Source organism: Pollicipes pollicipes, unplaced genomic scaffold (genome assembly GCF_011947565.3).
Source record: "Pollicipes pollicipes isolate AB1234 unplaced genomic scaffold, Ppol_2.1 Scaffold_3447;HRSCAF=4054_pilon_pilon_pilon, whole genome shotgun sequence".
Classification (NCBI taxonomy): domain Eukaryota; kingdom Metazoa; phylum Arthropoda; class Thecostraca; order Pollicipedomorpha; family Pollicipedidae; genus Pollicipes; species Pollicipes pollicipes.
This window is the reverse complement of record NW_023596297.1, coordinates 28,725,119-28,744,481: the sequence shown is the minus strand read 5'-3', so window position 1 is coordinate 28,744,481 and position 19,363 is coordinate 28,725,119. Positions and strand designations below refer to the sequence as shown.

Below are 19,363 nucleotides of genomic sequence, written 5' to 3'. Positions count from 1 at the left end.
CCGGCTAGGCGGCACGTTTTGCAGCCCACTCATTCGTTCCGAGTGTGCAAAGTGTCATTTGGTTGTCGTGGCAAAGCACCATGAAACCGGTGGCAGCTGATCCCACGATCGTTGCAAGACTTCTTTAGCGGGTTGCATGTGTACGAGTCCAGAAGTATGCTGCATTCCTATGTGTGTTGCCCACTGATGGCATGAGATTATGTCGAGGCGAGTACGGCACCAGTGTGTGTTTTCCTATATTTTTGCCGGGAACCATGCAATTCGGTACGCGTCTTGATATCCACCTTTTCGTCACGCCAAACGTGGAGCTGACGGGTGGATCTGAGGCGGGGCTTCCACGTTGTGCCAGTATATTTCTATTCATGCTGTTTCTTAGGAGGACTGCACGGGTGTTCCCACACTTGTGTTTGCGCTGCTGTGCACACTTGTTACGGGGGCTGCGGTTGTTGACGCCATGACGGGCCGCGTGCAGACCAGACCGGACGGTGCCGGCCCCACTTCAAGGAAGGCCGTCACCCCCCTCCCTCCTCCACCCTATCGCCTGCAGTGGGCCTTTCCACCTCACCACTAAGTTATATTTCGACGGTATTTGTTCTTCATGCATGCCCCTAACAACGAATGACAGATAATCGCCAACATCCGAGACAGGTGGCCGTTGCGCGTGGCGAGAATCGAACCGGCGACCGTGGTGTAACGGGCGCGCGCCCGCTGACGCGCCGTGTGCCGCTGTCCACAGGAAGGCGTGCTCTGAGGACCTGGGCGCGCGCGTGGAGCCGACGCCCGGCCGCGGCGGCAGCGCCCGCTGCACGGTCGGCCCGAGAGAGTTCCGCAAGACGCACGAGCGCATCCTGATGGAAGTGAACGCCTCCAACGCGCTGGGCACGCGCGTGCGGTCCTTCCCCCTGGACACGTACGCCATCGGTGAGTACCGCGGGCGGTGTGTGTGGCGGCAGAGCTGTCTGCTGTCTGCTGTCTGCTGTCTGCTGTCTGCTATCTGGGGAAGGGTTGCCACGTTTCAGGTGGGGCGTAACGACTAGAACTTAAGACCTAGGGACACACGCGGAAGAAAGGCCCGGTGGCGGACGGTGGTTCGGTTGGCCAGCCGTTCGACTTACCCCCCTCTTCCGCCGAGGCCCGCGCGTGCACACGCCCGAACAGTGCGTCGGCTAGCGAGAAGACGGCTACTTCTGCACACCCCGTTCGCCGGATGGCTTAAGATACACCGGCGGTACCCCTGAAAGCATTTCTGCGAACCGATGACCCGTCCAGCCAGCCATGAACCCCCGTGATTACATCATCCGTAGCAGTTCCTGGAAAGGGCTCGCACGTGTGGACCGTGCGCGCTCCATCTACGATCTGCCACGCCGCGGTGGTCCACGGGCCGGTCGTAAAGCGTGCTTTATTAGCACTCCGATTTGCGCAGGTGTTGTTAGCGGCGACGTGTCGGGGGTGCGCTCGCGCTCTCCCCTTGTCGAGTGTCGGCTGCACCAGGATGTGATGCGAAGGTCCAACCGGCGGCCGACCCTTTCTGTACGCTCCGTGTGCCCTACGGAGAACGCACGTGACGGACGGGCGGCACCTGGCCGAGTGAAGTCGGCCGGGCGAAGGGTGGGCGGTGTGGGGGGCCGACCCGTGTCTGATCCGTTCCCGGGAGTGTCGCGCCGGCCTGACCTCTCACCCCGCCGCCGGCGGCGGCCGGCCGGGCGGCCGGCCACCGTCGGCTGGCTGCGATGGTGGCGCCGCGTGGCGACGGGTCGCCCAAGCCCCCGAGATGCGCCGGCGCCGGCTTCTTGGAAACGGGCGGCGCCCGGCTCGCGGGTCTGACCTGAGCCGACAGCGAGCCGGCGGCGCGGCCGTGTCGGGTCCAGCCTCGGCCCCGGCGCCGCGCGTGACCGGATCGCGGCGGCGCCGGCGCGGCCTCCGCTCCGGTCCCCTCGGCCGAGCCGTAATCTGCTCCAGCATCGCTCAGCGCCAGCGTGGCCGGACGTCATTCCCCCCGGGCCGAGCGTCACGACCAGGCCCTGCGATCTGCGCCGCTGTCTGAGACGGGAGCCCGCTCCGGAGCGGCGCCGTACAGCGCGCGCCGACTCGACTCGAGGCGACGCGGTGCCGCCGCCGCAGGCCGACAGCCGGCGCGGCCTTGCCCCGGCGCGTTACGGCCATCAAGGCTGGACAGACATGGGGCATCAAATCTCTGTGCCACATTTAAAGGAGGTTGCATCAGCCATTGTTGGCCGAAAAGTCCCGGAAAACGCACGGAGTCATGCCTCGCAAATTGACAAACGTGAAAATCACTACAAGTGAGAACTTGTTCCGGTTTCATTCCGTGATGCATTTTCATTGACTGCACATCATTATTGGCATTGGAATATAAAGGAGATCATGTGCAGTGCATAATGTGATGTTTGAATTAGAGCCATTTCGACTAGCAATCAATGTTTGAAGACTTTGGGAGGAAGGAGAAAGGATAACGGTGGGGCGGGACCACATGCGCCTAGGGGGTCAACCGCCGAGCCTTAGCCCGCGCGGGGACTCCTCTGCACGGGTAGCGGGGGACTCCTCTGGGGGGGGGGGGGGAGGGGTAGTGAGATTTGTTTTACGTGGTCCAATCATATTACGATGCAGAGAACCTTGCAAACTTGGATCAAGGCACTCAGTGGCACTTTTTGAAACACTTAAACTTTGTTGAAAGGAAAGTTAGATAACAAATACAGCGCATGATAACAACTTCCCGGCTCCATGTGGAACTAGATTTAATGAATGCAATCTAAGCAACATAAGGCGTTTCAACCATTACTGTCATGCCCCGTGGTTCAATTTTCATTGTTTAAAATTGACTGCAATAGGCTGGTGACGGACACTCAGAGGAGATGGCCGACATGTTCCCATTCCTAGGCGACTCACAAAGTCAGATAAGTCGAGCGGTTGCAAAACGCCATGCTCATTTTCGTTACATTCCTCATGCCAAATGCGAATTGGCGGGAATTGACACAAGCTTTCATGATATCAATGTGAGATGCATTACCCTGCACATTAAAGTAATGCGACCCGCCCGTTCTTCAATTCAATGGATCAGTGAATCTCATACAACGGACAAACGCCGCGCAGGCTATCATGCGAAGAACCATTTCCGGACAGGACCGACGGATGCGCGAGCGGCGCGGGTGCGCGCCGGCGGCACGTCACCGAGCAGCCGGCCGGGCGGCGCCGCGCCGCGCCGCTGACGAGCTGCGGCCGGGCCCTGGCCGTCACCAGCGCGCGCCTCGTGACAGCCGACTGTCCGGGCGGCGCCGCTACCTGGCCCAGCTGGTAGCGCATCCAGCTGCCGGCGGCGGGAGAAGAACCCCGGCCGCGTTCCACACATCGCGTGTCCGCGTAACCGGCCTCGTTCAGCGCGCCGGCCGGAGCAGCGGCGGCGGCGGCGGCGGCGATCGCGTCCTAACTGACACGTGTCGGTGGGAGGACGCCGGCCGGGCGGGGCCGCCGAGGGGCGTGGTGTAGCGAGCTCGGGAGGCGGCGAACGAGCGAGCCAGAGCCGGGGCCCGGCCGGCTGACGTGTCGGGCGCCGGCCGGCCGCATTGATCGCCCGGTCGGCGTGACGCGGGCCCGCCGCGCTCGGAGGTCGCCAGTGCGCCGGCGTATGCGCTGTGCTCATGCAGTGTGGTCACCGCGCGATCATGCGAACAGGGCTTCGGCATTGAATGAAACTGCTGGAGAGGGGGGGGGGGGGAGGGGGCTGATAATGCGCCACGCTCCAGCGTATGTTCCATGCTTCAGCTCCAGCAAAATCGCGATTGTCACTGACCTTCGGGAAAATACTTGTTTTGTAAGATCATTGCCTGTGATATTGAAGTACGTCTTTGATGATGAAGTACGTCTGCGACGTGAAGTACGTCTGCGACGTACTTCACACCGCTTGACCATGACATGCGTTCGTCTTCCCCGAGGTTGTTGTTCCACCGGTAAATGCGCACCAGTTGAGTGCAACGTGCCTCTTCAAAGCCTCTTTCTGTCCCACACGTTAGGGGAATTTCTAACGGACTGAGAGGTCGCCGTACACTGCAGCGACGCAGTTGACTTCCAGGGACCAGTTGGGCCGGCACGTCCGACGAAAGTCGGCTTGTCGTGCTGCCGGTTGATCCGCGCCGCGACGTCTGCTGCCAGCGAGCGCGGCCGCTGTGACACGGCGTCCTCGCCGTGCGGTTTTCCCGGCCGGGCTGGCTCCCCGGATCCCTGACCGGCCAGGCGCCGACGCCAATGTAAACGCCCAGCCCCCAGCGCGGCGGCGGGCGGGCGACGGCGGCGCACGGGGCCAGGCACGGCCCCGGACCTGACCCGTCCCGTGTGTCCACCGGCGGGCGGCGGGCCGTCGCCAGTGAGCCGGCTTTCGGTGGCAGTCAGGACATTGCCGCCGGTTCGACGTGGTGTCTGCGTCGCGTTCATGTTCCGAGCCCGAGTTCATGATATGATATCGGCGGAGGCGTTCTCGGGCCGTCGTGAAACTCATTCTTCTCATTTTGCGAGACGAGTGAAAATGAAAGGACACCGTGTCGTGTCGAATATGACGCAACAGCTTGTTACGAGGCGCTGTAGTCCCGCGCCCCCGGCGAAATCCGCCAGTCACGTAACAGGGCCGCTGCGAGGTGGAAGTGGTCGGTGGAGCAGCTCGGCGTATCGGCCGCCGCTGACGCCGCGGGTCGGGACGTGGGCGGTGGCGCCGCCACCCTGTGCGGGGCGCGGCTCCGTCTGATGCCGGGTGGGAGCCTGCGGGCCGGCGGCCGGAGCGTCGGATCGGAGCTCACGCGGCGTCGGTGGAGAGCGTACCGCCGCCGTCGCACCGGCCCGCTGAGTGGTGTCGGACGCCTGGGGCTCGGTGCGCGTGGCGATGGGGCTGGTGGCGATGGGGCTGGTCGGTCTCCTCCTTGCCCGTCGTTGGTGGGAGCGCAGTACAGGCTGTGTTCATTGCAAGGGTGCCCGAGCCTCAGTCGGGCCGTGGGCGCGAAGGGACATTAGCGGTCGACGCGTCATCAAACCCCAATCAACAACAACCCACCCACCCGCTCCGCCCGCCGCGGCCGTGCGGCCCGCAGCGCGGTCGCCGCTTCCGTCGGGCGCGGGCCGCTCGGCAGCCACCCGGCGGCGGCCCCGCCTCGGCCATGACGTCACCGCCTTGTGGTGGCGCGTCATTCCCGAGCGGCCGGAATGCACGGCGGACGGGACCGGAGCGCGCCCGTCGCCGACGCGGAGCTGCCGGCTGCGGTTCGAGTCGTTTCGAGGCGGAGTCCGGCGCTACTGCTGACCACACGAACACGCGCCAGGACGCGGCGTGCCGTGCCGGTGCTGACTGGCGGAGTTTGAGGGACAGGGCGTATCGCAGCTGGCGCTGGCGGCCGGCTCCCGCTTATATTTACGGCTAGAGCCGGCCTTGCCTCAGTCTATTTCAGGCCGGTCCGAGCGCGCCGGGCCGAGATTGAGCACCGCGCCGTTCGGGTTGGTTAGTTCTCGGCACCCCGCCCGCACAGCCTGTGACGCCACAGACGAGGGCCCACGAATGCCTCGGATCGCCGCCAGCGACGGCCGGCGCCTGGTCAGAGAGGCGCTGGCCTCTGCTCCGATGTCTCACGGACAGAGAAAGCGCTGCGAGCCCTGGCGTGTTCTTGCCATCGGCCAGGGGCACGTTCAGGAGATGTTTCCAGCGGCGAGGTTTGATACGCAGGACCGCTGTGGATAGAGCACCGGTGACCCCACGCACGTCATCGGGCTGCGTCGGCCGTGCATGCTCGGTACCCAGGCGCCTTCTGACTGAGACGCGTTCACCGGTACCGCTGCCGGAAAGGGGTCTGATGTTTCCCTTTGATATTTTGTCTGATCATCCTGCTGGAAAATATTTCGGGAAGCAGCTTTGATGTAAAAACGAGGCAATTTGTCTGGGGGTGAAGCACATCACAGGGTCTCGAAGCATTCCTCCTGTGAAAAACGGATTCGCCGATTGAAGCAGCCAGCCGGCGTCCATTCTCCGGTGCCGGGGCCGACAGCCCAGCGGCTCCCGGGTTGTGGAAACCGGCGGCCCGACCAAGCCGCCGCTCGTGCCGCGCTGGCCGCCACCGCTCGGCGGCTCTGGCGCCTTGATTCATCGCTTCGCAGTACTCGGCGAGGCGCTGGCGCCGGCCGCGCGGCCCGCGCCGAGCCGCCGCGCGATGCCCCGGCCAGCTCGCGCGCGTACAGCGGCCGAGCTTCGCCGAACGCCAGCTGACGGCGGCGTTCGCCGAACGCTACTCCGGGCGCGCGCGCGCGCAAGGCCGCCGCAGCTTCGCCGCCGGCCCGCCAGGGACGCCACCTGTCTGACCGCCGGGGCCGGGATGTGCGCATCGCCTGCGGCCGCCGTCCCGAGTCGGCCATGTCAGCACGCTGGTGATGAATGGAAATGGCTGCCGAGAACGGCCGTGCCGTGGTGAACGCCGCCGATTGCGGCAAGGTCCATCGGAGGTGTCCTGTTCACGATGTGAATGCCGGAGATCGGACACGGACGGAAAAGGACGGGTATCGGGCGTCCAGAGTACGGCCTCGTCCTCGGGGCTCGGTGCTGTGGTGCGCGTGGCACAGCCCATCTGCGCGGCGCCAGCCTGGCCGCCGGGACGCCATCTCAGCTGGCGCGGGCCGGCCTCCGGGACGGCGGCGGGGCGACACGCGGCGGCTTGGCCGCTGGACGGGCGCCCTGGCCGGCGGCGTCGGCCGCGGCGCCGCGGCACGCGCCGCGCCGTCGCCGGCGCGCCTCGGCCGCAGCGCCGCGGCGGTCGTTGTCCGCCGGCGAACGCGTCCCGGCGGTGCGCCGCTGTCGCGAAGCGTGACGCGCCGCGGCCGGACGCGACGCGGAAGCTTGCCGCCCATGAATGGCGACAGACGTGACGTAGTGGACGGATTACGGGCGTTGGGAACGCTTGCTAGGCCGTTTGGTGGGACTGTGAATGGGTTTACCTCGTAAAGGCGTGCAGTATTGACCGGTTTGTACGTTTTTCTCGGACATCGACAGTGACGCTGCAGCCGGGAGTGTCACTTTCGCCTTCGCGGCCCGCGAGGGGCACACCGTGTCGAGCACCACGCGGCGCCGGCATTAGCGTAACGTTCCCGCTTTGTTCCGGTAGTTGCAGGCTCATCACCTCACTTAGCTGCATCACCAATGGGAAGGCGGTCGCGTGACTTTGCTAATTTGGTGGCTCGCCGCCGGCCCGATCGTGCCGCGCTGCGATTTCGGTGGCGACTCGCTCCGGCCCGGGAGGGACACTCTGGGACCTTCCGTGGGCCCGCCACGGCGCCCGCAGTCGCCGACGGCCGGACCGCGCCCCAGGGCGCGGTCCGGCCGTCGGCGCCGTGGCGCCGCCCAAGCGAGGCCCAGGGCGGCGCTCTCTGCGAGGCCGCGTGCCACCCGGCGCTGACTCGTGCCCCGCCTGCCCGCCCGCAGTGTTGCCTGCGCCGCCTGCCAGCACATGGGTCGCCGACGTCACGAGCCACGCGCTCCAGCTGTGGACCAACGTCAGCCACCCGATGAACACCTTCCCCAAGCGGCTGTTGTTCGACGTGCAGTACACGAGCAGCTGGGACGAGCGACTTCAGGTGAGTGGGACGTGTGCCGCCGCCGGCGGCTTCTCCTCAGGTCCGATCTCTGTGCCTGCGCCACGCAAGAGCTGCGGTCGTTCCTGTGTGACGCCATGACGCGGTCGGTCTTGTCGCATGGTGCGGCACGTCTGTCAGCGCATAGCGGTGTCGCGACAGGTCCGAGGTGTTCGGACAAGGAATTTGGCTCAGTCGCGACTGACGCATGATTGAGACCGCTGTCCTCCAGGTCCACAAAGGTGTGGGCAGGAAATGAAATCACCGCCAGCTCTGGCCTCATGGTCGGCTGTGATCTAAATGATTAGTCAACCGTTCGTGCTCGCTGGTCTTCCCCGGGGTAAACATTGGTCGGCTGATCATGGGCCGTCATGGACCAAGGATATGGTGGGGCTTTGACGTCAGCAGAAATATGCGACCTTTTCGCTTTCTTTATTTAGTGGCCATCACACTCCTTCGGCCCTGTGTCTCCCCTCTGTCCGTCTCGGTTCTGAGCATGCTCCTCTCCTCTGTCGACGTCTGTCTACCGTTTCGCCTCTCAGTTGCCGGTCCTCTGTCCCTCTCCGTGACAGCACAGCACAAGCACGGCGGCGCCACGTTGGCGCTGTGCTCGCCCCGCGTCTCCGCTCGGGCTGTTTGTGGTGGCTACTGCGTTCTGTCCTCCCTCCCGTAGCATCCCAACCGTCCGTCCCTCCCCCTCCGGCTGCCCTCCGGGGCCTCCAGTCTGCCAGAGGGCTGCCTGTCCCAGACTCCCCAGACCGTCTCCCCTTGACCCCCAACTCTCCTGCTCCGCCGCCGCCGCCGCCGCTGCCGCCGGTCCGCTTCTCTAGGCACTGACCGCCGCCCGGCCGCCGTCGACAGGTGGTGGACGCATCGCCGATGCAGTTTCAGCCGTCGCCAAACAACTCCAAGCGGAGCGTGGCCGTGACCGGCCTGTCGCCCTACACTGAATACGAGCTCCGCGTGCGCGTGCGCTCCAGTTTGGCCGTCGGCGAGGACATGTGGTCCGAGCCGGCCGCCGTCACCGTCCGCACGCGACCCACAGGTGGGCGGAACGGGCGCGGAGGCGCGGGCGGGCTGGGCTGGGCTGGCGGCTGGCCGGCTGGGAGCCGTGCTGAGTCTGCATACCGTCCGCCGCGGGCGGGCCGGCGCCGGTGGCAGGCGCCGAGTTCGGCGCGGCGGGGGCGCGTAGGAGTACAGTGTGTGTCGATTTGGTCTGGTGTACTTTGCGGTGGGCTCATGGCCATGTTCGGCGTCTGTTGATCGAGCGCCGCTCGCCGTGTGGCGTCACGAGGTGGCTTGTGTCCGTTTTCACTCGGTGAGTGATGACGCACGGCTGTCGGTCGCTGCCGCGATTCGGATGGTCTGTCCTAGTCGCAACGAAAGCCAGCTTGTCAGTGTCCGGTGCAGCCCCGCACTGGCCCGTCTGCTGTCCGGCCGTGGCGCGCGGTGTGCCGATGGCGCGCTCTGGGCGGAGGGGGACGGCGGATGAACGCGTCTTCGGCCCGACCGCGCGGCCGGGCCCGGCCCGGCGCCGTCGCCGGTGCCTGTCTGTGACCGCTCCTTCGTCTCCGCAGTGCCGTCGGAGGCGCCGCAGGTCGACGCCGCCTCGTTCCAGCTGGTGGGCACGGCGGACTCGCGCGACGTCTACGTGTATTGGCGCCAGATCGCGACGCGCCATCAGAACGGCGCTAACTTCACCTACTGCGTGTCGGCGCTGACGGCGAGCGGCGCGCGCTCCGGCCCGGCGCCGGACCTGGTGACGGCCGCCTACGCTGGCTTCCGGCGCGTCGGCCTCGGCCGGCTGCGTTTCCGCGTGGCGGCGTGTAACGCCGAGGGCGAGTCGGAGGAGGCGGCCGAGCTGACCGTGCCGGCGCGCAACGAAACCGAGGGTGAGGAGCCGGAGGCCGTCAGGCCGGGGCGCGGTCCGGCGCGTGTGACTGGGACGGGTCGGGGGGGGGGGGGAGGGGGGAGGGAGAGAGCAGGTGCCGGCAGCGGCACGAGCCAGGCAGTGAAGGGAGGAGGGGGGGGGGGGGTGGAAGAGCGGGGACAGGGACCGGGGTGGGTGGAGGTGGGTTGACGGGGCTACCAGCGGCCCTCATCGCGGTTTTGTTTGAGCTGCGTGAAGGCGGAACGGAGTGTGGTATTCACCGTGTTTTGTGTGTTACTTAGAGGTGAGGTTACATATATATATATATATATATATATATATATATATATATATATATATATATATATATATATATATATATATATATATATATATATACTACGCGCATTCAAATACGCTGTACATTTTCCATAATTCTGTTAGTATCTGAATTAGGTAAGAAAACGGTTCAAATGCGTGCGACGCGTCACGGTATTGAAGGCCTCGCTATGATTCACTACGATTTTAGTGGATATTTACCTGCTATGACTACAATCTGTGAAGTGGTGCTTAAAGTGACCAAGAGATGCCGATTGGGCGCCCAGTGTATCGCTATCTTCAGAACTAATGGTGGGATCTCAGATAACGGTGGCAGTAAAACACCGCTCCTAGACATAACAGGTTATGGTATCGATAAGATTCCACGTTTCAAGAACATTATCTTTTGCTTTGCCCGTGACCAGCGGAGTAGCTTAGTCACTGATCAGTGGCGCATGTCGCCAGCGGAGGGTTACTTTGATGTGCTATTTCGGTACTGCGGCAATGTAACCGTCGTCCGCAGTCGGCTGCTATCCGTGTATCCGTTCCGTACAGTGGGATGGGGGAGGGGGGCGTGACTGGTGCTCGTGTTGCATCAGCCCGGCGCGCTGCGAAGCGGCGGCTAGTGGGCCGGTGACGTCTGGGACTTTCCTGCCGCCGGCCGCTCAGGCCAGCCGGATAGCGCCCGAGGCGCGCCGGGGGAGGAGGAGGAGAGGGGGGGGGGGGGGGGCTGTCGGGGCCACGCCTACGCGCGTGTGCCTGGACGTTCGCCGCTCGAGGCAGCCTGTGCCCCGACCGCAGTGTATTGTTCCGACGGTGCCCCCCTTACTGGCCACTGGTCCGACAACAGTGCCCCGGCCGCTGTGTCGTGTTCCAACCGTGCCCCCTGGCCCGCCACTTCTCCAACAGTGGTGCCCCGGCCGCTGTGTCGTGTTCCGACGGTACCCCCCTTACCGGCCACTCCTCCGACAGTGGTGCCCCGGCCGCCGTATCGTGTTCCGACGGTACCCCCCTTACCGGCCACTCCTCCGACAGTGGTGCCCCGGCCGCACGCCGTCATTTTGCACGTGTCCGAGCGGGGCGAGTTCGAGCTGTCGTGGGAGCAGCACGCCGACGTGCCGGTCGACAACTACACCGTGTTCTGGTGCGAGCACATACGCCACCGGTCATCGTTCCAGTGCGAGGTGGGTGATGACGCTCCCCCGCTCCTCCTCCCCGTCTCACGTCTCGCCTACTCCTGTCCCGTTCACTCGGATGCATTGCACCTTTATGCCGCGGAGTTTTTGTTTGTTGGGATTGTAGGCCGCGTCGTCCGCTGTGGCCATTCGGCTCTCATTTATGGCGAGGCGGAGTTCACGTTGTTGGACGGTAGCCAGCGACTGTCATGACGTCACCACAGGGATCTAAGCCGGCTTAATCCCCAGGGCAATGGTTTTGAAGTGTTCTTATCTCCAGGTCTCTATTGAGGTACCGCAGCCGGACCATGTGCAGCGAAGCGACATGTTACGTCATTGAAAAAAATGTTTCGTGCTCTCATGCACAGCCCGTTGCTCGACTTGCGATTGTCTTGCATTGTAAAGGGACCGAGCTCACGGCATTTGCACGCTGATGTGTGCGTCTTTGGCTTGAATTAAAGGCAGTCTTGGCCGATCTAGCTGACGCCAGGGTGTGATGGCGGAGTCACTGATGGGAGCCGTCTCGCGTTCTGGCCGTCACGTTGGCCAGAGCCGAGCATGTCTAATTTGTTGATCGCGTGGCGTCACACGCCTGGCTGAGTCTGTGGTCGGGGCTGACGCCTCTGTGACCCGTTCTCCGAAATCTGACTCCTGCTCTCCGGTGCTCGCCCCCGGCGCCTCTGACCAACACCTTACCTCGGCCGCGCCGCCTCCGTCTGACCCGTGACCCCGTGTGGCCGGCAGGGCCAGCTGAACTGGCGACAGGTGCCGGGCGACACGCGCTCGTTCGCGCTGGACCTGCCGCGGCCGGCCGAGTACCAGTTCGCCGTTGCGGCCACCCGTCAGCTGCCGTGGGGCGTAACCAGCAGCGGCATGGTCTGGTCCCAGTGTACCGTCCTCGACAGCGGAGGTGAGTCCGCCGCGTCCGCACGGCCGCCGCTGGGCGCCACCGCCTGGCCCCTGGCCTCGGTCGCCGCCGGTGCTCGGCGAGGGTTGTCCTGTTCCGCGCTTCGCTGCCGTGGTCAAGTTTCGGCTGTCTATGTGTTATTGGTCGATGTCGTCCTCGTCACTGTTCTCATCGCTGCTCACCTCCAGCGGCGAAACCTTGACGCGCGAGGTCTTTGCTCCACCCGGCCGCTGGTCTCGCTGTTCGCCGTTCACACGATGTCCCATGACTCGTGGCCGGTGCGTGAAGCGCCAGGCCAGCGCCTGGGGTGTCTGTGTCTGAGCGCGCCCGCCGCCTCCATCGCCGCAGGCCTCATCATGCTGAGTGACGTGCGTGTGGAGTACCGCGAGGCGCGCCAGCTGACGCTCGCCTGGAACGGCGAGTGCTCGTACAGCGCCAAGGCCACTGGCTACGTTGTCTACTACTGCTCGGCCCTCGACGGCGAGTGCGATGGTGAGTGTCGACCGGCTATCTATCTATGTCTATATCTATCTATCTGTCTATCTATCTATCTATCTATCTATCTGTATATATATATATATACGTTTAATAACATAAGTTTGTGTATTCATCATGTTGGCGAGGTCCGCTGTTGAAGGGCGGGTGATTTCTAATGATTGTACCATTGACATTCATCGCTGAGGAGATTCCTGTTTTGACATCAGTCAGCAGCCGGTGCGACCAGCCTTTGAGGCCACGCCCCGGGCCGAGCGCGCGTCTGACCGGTGCGCTGTCTGCCGCAGGGGACGACCGCCGCCTGCTGGTGGGCGACGTGAACAGCTCGTCGGTGCGCGTGACCGGCCTGCAGCCGTTCACCGAGTACCGGCTGCAGGTGGCCGTGGTGTCGGCCGACGACGAGGGTCAGCGCAGCTCCGCCCTGCTGGGCCGCACGCTGATGGCCAGGCCCGACCAGCCGCCCAACGTCACCGAGGTACGCCGCCGCCGCCTGCCGCCGTCTGCCGTCTGCGCGCCCGCCCGCCCGCCCGGCCGGCCGGCCGCCAGACGCTGGGCACCGGTCCGGGTCTTGTGGAGCGAGCGGGGGCACCGTGACAGCGATCTTACCAAGCGCGTGGGCTGGGGTTAGGCGGTGTTTTTCCGTGCGGTCCTCGCGTTAGCCTGCTGTGGAACGCAGGCATGCATGTGTGTGGTGTGTGTCAGGTGTGCACCTTGGGCTCTTGAGATCAACTGGCGGACACTGGCGGACGCTGTCTGATACTGTGGCGCTGTCTGACCTCGTCTGCCCGCCAGGTGGCGCCGCTGAGCAACACGAGCCTGCGCGTCAGCTGGACACCGCCGGCGCGGCCCAACGGCCGCATGTCGCACTTCGTGCTGCGGTTTAAGCGGGACCGCATGCCCTACCACGAGCTGCGCGTGGACGCGACGCGCAACTCCTGGACGCTGGATGGCCTGCTGCCCTACACGCGCTACAACGTCTCCCTGGTCGCCTGCAACGAGGCGTGGTCCCGGCTCGGCTGCTCGCCGCGCTCGTGGACGGCTGGACGCACACTGCCGGGAGGTGAGCCGAACGGGGCTAGGCTCGGCACGCGCCCACCGGGGCTGCGAGAAGAGCGCTGCTGTGGCTTGCGCATTGGGCGCTGAGCGGTGCCGTTTTCCTTTTTTTTCGTAGACTTTCGGGCATGGGGCTCCTTTGTGTAGGGTATTTATCTTCAGAGATATTACGACGCAGAGTGCAGGGCGTTATGCCTGCTCGCTGACTGCTCTTGCCAACACGATCGAAATCGTCGTGGCGTTGCTTTGGGGCGTGAGCGGGGCAGCGCGTTCCTCCCGGGCGACGCGTTCGACCTCGCCAGCCGGTCCGCCCCGACTTCGGCCTTTTGTGGCGTCGTTGCCCCGGCGCCCGACCGTCACCTGCAGAGCGCCGCCCGGGTCCTGCCTAGGTCTGCGGTGCGGCCGGCCGGCCGTGTGCGCAGTCTGACTGTGTGCTCGCCTTGCTGCAGTGCCTGGCGTCATGGAGCCGCCGCGCACCCAGCTGCTCAACGTGTCAACGGCGCGCGTCCGCTGGCAGCCGCCGCTGCGGCCGGGCGGGCCGCAGCCCGTCTACACTCTGCGCGTGCTGTCAGAGCGTGACGGTCACAACAGCAGCACAGAGCGGCCGCTACCCGGTGAGTGGTGCGAGGCGTCCGCAGCGCAGGCCGCCGGCGCCGGCGCAGGCGTACTCGTTTGGAGGACGTATGTTTAGGTTCAGTGTGTGCGGGAGTACGTGGGGTCTTTACCGCGTGTGTCGCAGTCCTGGTGGCGGCTGTGGAGGGCGCCCGTCGGGTCGGCCGGCGGTGAGTTTGGCAGACCTGACCGTGGCGGCCGTCTGCCGTGGCACCCTCACGTCCGCCCCTTGGCCCGTGTGCCCGCCCGTTGGCCCGTGTGTCCGTCCGTCGGCCCGTGTGTCCGTCCGTTGGCCCGTGTGTCCGTCGATCGGTCCGTGTGTGTCGGCCCGCCGCCTGACGCCGTCTCCGCCCGCCTGTCCGCAGCCGGCCGTCTGCTGGCCGACCTGCCGGTGCCGGACTGCGAGCCGGGCTCGGCACAGCGCCACCTGTTCTCCGTGCGCGCCTCCGTGCAGCTGGCGTCCGGCGAGCGGCTGGTCGGGCCCTGGTCCGAGCAGACGCAGCAGAACTGCGTGCTCACCTCCGACTGGCCGACCGGCACCATCGTGTTCGTCGTGGTCGGCGGCGCCGTGCTCATGATGGCCGTCATCTCCGTCTTCTTCTTCGTGTGTAGCCGCACCAAGCGCAAGCTGACCGAGATGCGCAACCTGGGCGTGAACCTGCCGCCGGGCCTGGACCAGCGGCTGGAGAAGCCGCCGCTGCACGCCTTCCCGGGGCAGGAGCGGCGTCCGGTGCCGGCGGCCGGCGGCGGCGGCGGCTACGGCCGCCTGGTGAGCCAGAACAGCGCCGGCACCGACCATACGACCGCCAGCGTCTCTGGCCAGCCGGTGAGTGGACCGGCGAGGCTGGGCGGCGCGGATGGGGCGGGGCGTCCTCGGGTTGTGAGTGTCAGCTGGGCGTTAAGGCAGGGGGTGTATTCTACGTGTTTAACCATAGGTAGACACACTGCGAAATGGCTGCGTGATAATTAGCTTGAGAGGTTAAGGGATCCGTAACATGCGAACATGCCATGTTAGGTATCATTACTTGTCTGTATCATTATTTGTTATCAATGATTTAGCCCATGCCAACAACCTGGCATTTAATAATAAATGTAGGAGCTGAGCTATAAATATAGTTATGTTAAGTACTGGTTGTGATGTTAAATTTGAGCAAAATGCTTATTGCTGGCCTATGTTAAGCATTAACCCACAGGAGCTATGTGAGAGATATTCTGGAGACCATCGGGCCATTCTGGAGCATTGCTATGCATTGAACGCCGATCATGCATTTTCCTAGTTATCACGCTAGAAACACACGCACGCACGCACGCAGACTGTCGGATGTCTCGCCGCACATTCACCCAGACACCCTCCGCGGGGTGGTCTGACCGCACATGTGCGTCGGTAGTGTGTGCGTGTGTGTGACGACCGGCTTCCGTCGTCAGCTGCTGCAGGACGACCTGGGCCGGGAGGAGTGCGACGGCGAGGGCAGCGAGCTGACGCCGGCCGTCAACACCGACAGCAACAGCTGCTCCTCCAGCGCCACCAACTACACCGACTCGGGCGCCGAGTGCGAGAAGGTGAGCCGCGTCTCGCCGCGCTGGGGTGCCGCGCCGCCGCCGCACAACTCGAGGGCGCCAGAAACTTGGCGCTGCTCGCCGGTAGACTTCGGGCGGCGGGTCGCAGACTTCGAACATTCTTTTCCTGGGAGTTCGATGAGTCTGCACTGGGTGAACTTTGCTTGGCATTTGACTTTTGAGAACTCAGGCGCCAACTACTAGAACTTTTACGGAGAGTTTGGCGATGTAGGGGCGTGATGCATCGCGCTGCTGGCGTCCGCGGGCCGCCTGACGAGAATGGCCGGCCTCTGCTCCAGCTCTGCCCTGGCTTTGTGACTCTGCGCGACTCTGTTGCTAACGGCGCCGCTCCCCCGACGCAGGCATCGTCCCCGACGTACAACCGGTTCCAGTGGCCGGCGCCGGAGCAGCCGAAGCTGGCCGCCTACGTACAGATCGGCGGTCCGGAGCCGAGCGGCGCCGCCGCCGCCGCTGCCGCCGCGCCACCGCCGCCCTACACGAAGTTTTCGCCGTATGTGGACGCCAAGGCCATTCAGTCGCTGATGGCGCGCAGCATGGAGACGCTGTCGGAGGGCGAGCCGGCGCACGACCTGTCGCGCTCCGAGCCGGACCTGAGCGCGGCCGGCGGCGGCCCGGCCGAGCCCTACAGCAAGATCGGCCACCGCTCCAGCACCGGCTACGTCAGCATGACGTCGGACGACGCGCTGGCGCCGGCCGGCCGGCTCGGCTCGCCGCCGACGCGCGGCAAGCTGCGTCCGCCGGCCAAGGCCGAGCTGAAGCCGTACGTGACGCTGGGGCCGCCGCCGCCGCCGGCCTCGGCCGCCGGCTTCCCGCCGTACGTGCTGGCCGGCCCGCCGGCGCCGGACGGCCCGCCGCCGGTCGGCGCTTGCTCACCGGCGCACGCGGGCGCCTGCGCCGCTCCGCCCACCTGGGCCAGTCCGCGGCTGGCCGAGGTGCACTCGGCGCCGACGGCGCGGCCCACCCGGCCGGCGGAGCCGCCCCGCCAGGTGGCCAGCGCCGGCTACGTGGCGCACGACAAGATAGTGCCGGCGCAGCTGGAGCTGCGCGACCTGCCGGCCTCGACCGTCACCAGTGGTTACGTGTCGCAGGAGGCGCTGTCCGCCGCCGAGCCCGTGCTCTCGCCAAAAAAACTACCCACCGTGGCGACGGCGCGTGACCCCTACCGCCGCGTGGTCACCTCACACCAGAGCCCTCCCGACCTGGGGCCAAACGTGTCCATGGTGTGAGCGGCCGGCGCGCCGCCGGCCCAGTACAAAGTGCGGCGCGCGCCGCCGAATCAGGGTGAGCCCGCGCCCGCGCGCGCCAAGGACCTCGGCGCCGCCTGCCGTGTACTCTGTACAGTGCAATGTGCTGCGCGCGCGCGCGCGCGGGAGCCGCCGACGCGCTCGGCGGTCGCATGTGATATGTCGTATTTACCGTTGTTACCGAGGGGCGGCCGGCCGCTGGCGTCGCCCCGCTGTCGCTGTTGGTCGTGGCCGGTCGACCGGTGTGGGGCCGGCGCGGCGGCGTCGGTCCGCCCGCTGTGTACATAGTCACTGTTACGGCGCGGCAACGCGCGAGCGGCCGACGCGAGCGCCGCCTGCCGGCTGACCTCCACAGACTGCTACGTTTTGCTCAACGCCGCCCTCGCGGCAGAGCGCGGTGGCGGCGGCGGTGGCGCCGCCTGCCGGGGCTACGGGTCAACAACGGGAGAGAGCGATCGGCCCACGTCTATTTTTGCTACAGGGGCGAATCGAAGAGGGGCGCTAACCGGACGGGCTTCTAGTCGTGTCTCGTGTCGTGGTTCTGTAGCTGTGCTGCTATCGCCCCCCCCCCCCGACCCCACCCCACCCCAACCCCCGTCTGCTCCCTCTCCTGTGGAATGCTGCGCTCTCGCTGTGTAATTTCGGGCCACTGTCGGATGGATTAACGCTATTGAACGGTTTTCCAATAAACGCCCATCCCTGGTGGTCTGTGTGTAAGCGGGCGCGAGGGGACGGCGGAAGATGTGACGGACATGTAGGGTGACGAGTGCGGTCGTGTGACGTTGGGGATCTCAGGGCATCGCGTGACACTGCACCCACTCGGTTGTACAGGGCTGGCGTGTGTAGGGCATCGGTGTTGAGGGTGTAGGGGAGTGAATGGCGTCTAGTGATCACGTCCAGAAAGAAGTTAGACGTCTTGAACGCAGACGTAACGTTTACGGGTAATCAGCCACAAGGTCTGGCGACAACACGTAGGACCTGATTGACTTAGGCCTTGGAAGTCACTGCATGTCGTGCGTTCGATGCTGTGCATTTCAATGTCAAAAGCGTTAGGTCCACGTTGGGCAATAGCGTTAATGAGACTGATGGCGGATGACGTCACTGCATCACCTGCCGGGAGAGTGGGGAGTAACTGCCCCCCCCCCCCCTCCCCCCCGCCTCCCACTCACGCGCACACATTCACAAGCACGCCTCCGGAACAGTCTCGTGCTAACGCGTGCATGCAGGGAAGCAAGGCAAATATTCCGTTATCGTTCTCCCAACACATCCCCGCAGATGATCCACGATTAATTTCTTCCTTTCTATTTTTGTCAGGGGTTTTCACCACCGCGACCATGCATCACCCATGAACGCACTACCCCGAGTATGCACCACCCCATGTATGCACCACCCCGAGTATGTACCATTCCAATCATGGACTTTAAGACATGCTGAATGTTGGGCCATCGCAGGCTCGGGCGCACACGAGATCTAGTCGCCGCGGAAGAGAGGCCGGGTCAACTTGTTATGGCTAAGTCTGAAACGCGGACGGTGCTCACTTAAGACCACCGCTCAACCGTGCTGAGGAGCTTCTTACGTAACGCCGTCTGTGTACACAGGCGCGAGTTCCGCGTCATTAGTGCTTCAACAAAATTCCTTCCGACAAGAGTGCTACGACGTTATTTCTACTACTCGACATGGGCGCTAGGCGACAAAACTTATGCTGCAAAAAATTATGCTGGTCCTCACTTCTACTGCAAATTCTTCCACAGTCGTGACTTATACACGATTTCACAGCGACCGCAAAAAAATTATACGCTGCATTAGTGCTGCACGACAAAGCTTAGACTCCCAAAACTTACATCAGTCATTCCCTTTCTGAAAAGCATGCACAGCTTTTGCTTATACAGGACATTTTTTCTACTGCAAATACTGATACGCGGCATAAGTACCACAACAAGGACTTGTGGTCAAGTTTTTGCTGTAGAAGCATTGACTGATAGTTTTTTTTGCAGCATAAGTTTTGTCGTGTAGTGCTCATATCGTGTACGAGTTTTTGCAGAAGAAATAATGTCGCGTGTAAGTAGAGAATGTGTAAGTTTTTGCAGTGTATGAAATGGTGTGCATAAGTTTTCGAAGTATTAATCTTGTGCAGCACTCATGTCGTGTATAAGTCTTTGCAGTAGAAGTAACGCCGCGTATAACTCTTGAAGCTTTCCTGTCAGTAGGAGGTTTTTCCCGTAGCGGTAGCACTAATGCCGTGGCAACACCGGCAGGTACTGATAGCACTCACACAACTGAGGCAATGTTTACCCCTCATGTTCCAGTAGCCCGAAGTTTATTTACACCAATCAACAAGCAACTGCCAATCGTTAGTTCAGCAAGACATGGGCTGCAACTCGTCACTGCCTCGGCAATCACATCGCGTAAAATCCAGCCGAGTCCGTTGGGGGCTGCTGGCCAGAATTTACGCCACCATGGGCACACAGTCCATACTTGCGTCATGTTCATGCGTACGTCATAT

General features: G+C 63.9%; 1 protein-coding gene across 1 annotated transcript in view; it reads left to right on the top strand.

Annotated features, from left to right (window-relative positions):
• Positions 1-16,842, top strand: part of dome (cytokine receptor domeless) — an 86,371-nt gene extending 69,529 nt beyond the window's left edge. Inside the window, exons 10-23 of the mRNA XM_037215357.1 lie at positions 737-921; positions 7,460-7,611; positions 8,470-8,653; positions 9,186-9,500; positions 10,832-10,980; positions 11,716-11,881; positions 12,227-12,370; positions 12,661-12,848; positions 13,166-13,433; positions 13,876-14,040; positions 14,404-14,864; positions 15,464-15,598; positions 15,958-16,407; positions 16,603-16,842. Of these exons, the coding sequence (XP_037071252.1) occupies positions 737-921; positions 7,460-7,611; positions 8,470-8,653; positions 9,186-9,500; positions 10,832-10,980; positions 11,716-11,881; positions 12,227-12,370; positions 12,661-12,848; positions 13,166-13,433; positions 13,876-14,040; positions 14,404-14,864; positions 15,464-15,598; positions 15,958-16,407; positions 16,603-16,842 (3,202 nt within the window). The remainder of the gene's footprint in view (positions 1-736; positions 922-7,459; positions 7,612-8,469; positions 8,654-9,185; positions 9,501-10,831; positions 10,981-11,715; positions 11,882-12,226; positions 12,371-12,660; positions 12,849-13,165; positions 13,434-13,875; positions 14,041-14,403; positions 14,865-15,463; positions 15,599-15,957; positions 16,408-16,602) is intronic.
• Positions 16,843-19,363: the final 2,521 nt, after the last annotated feature.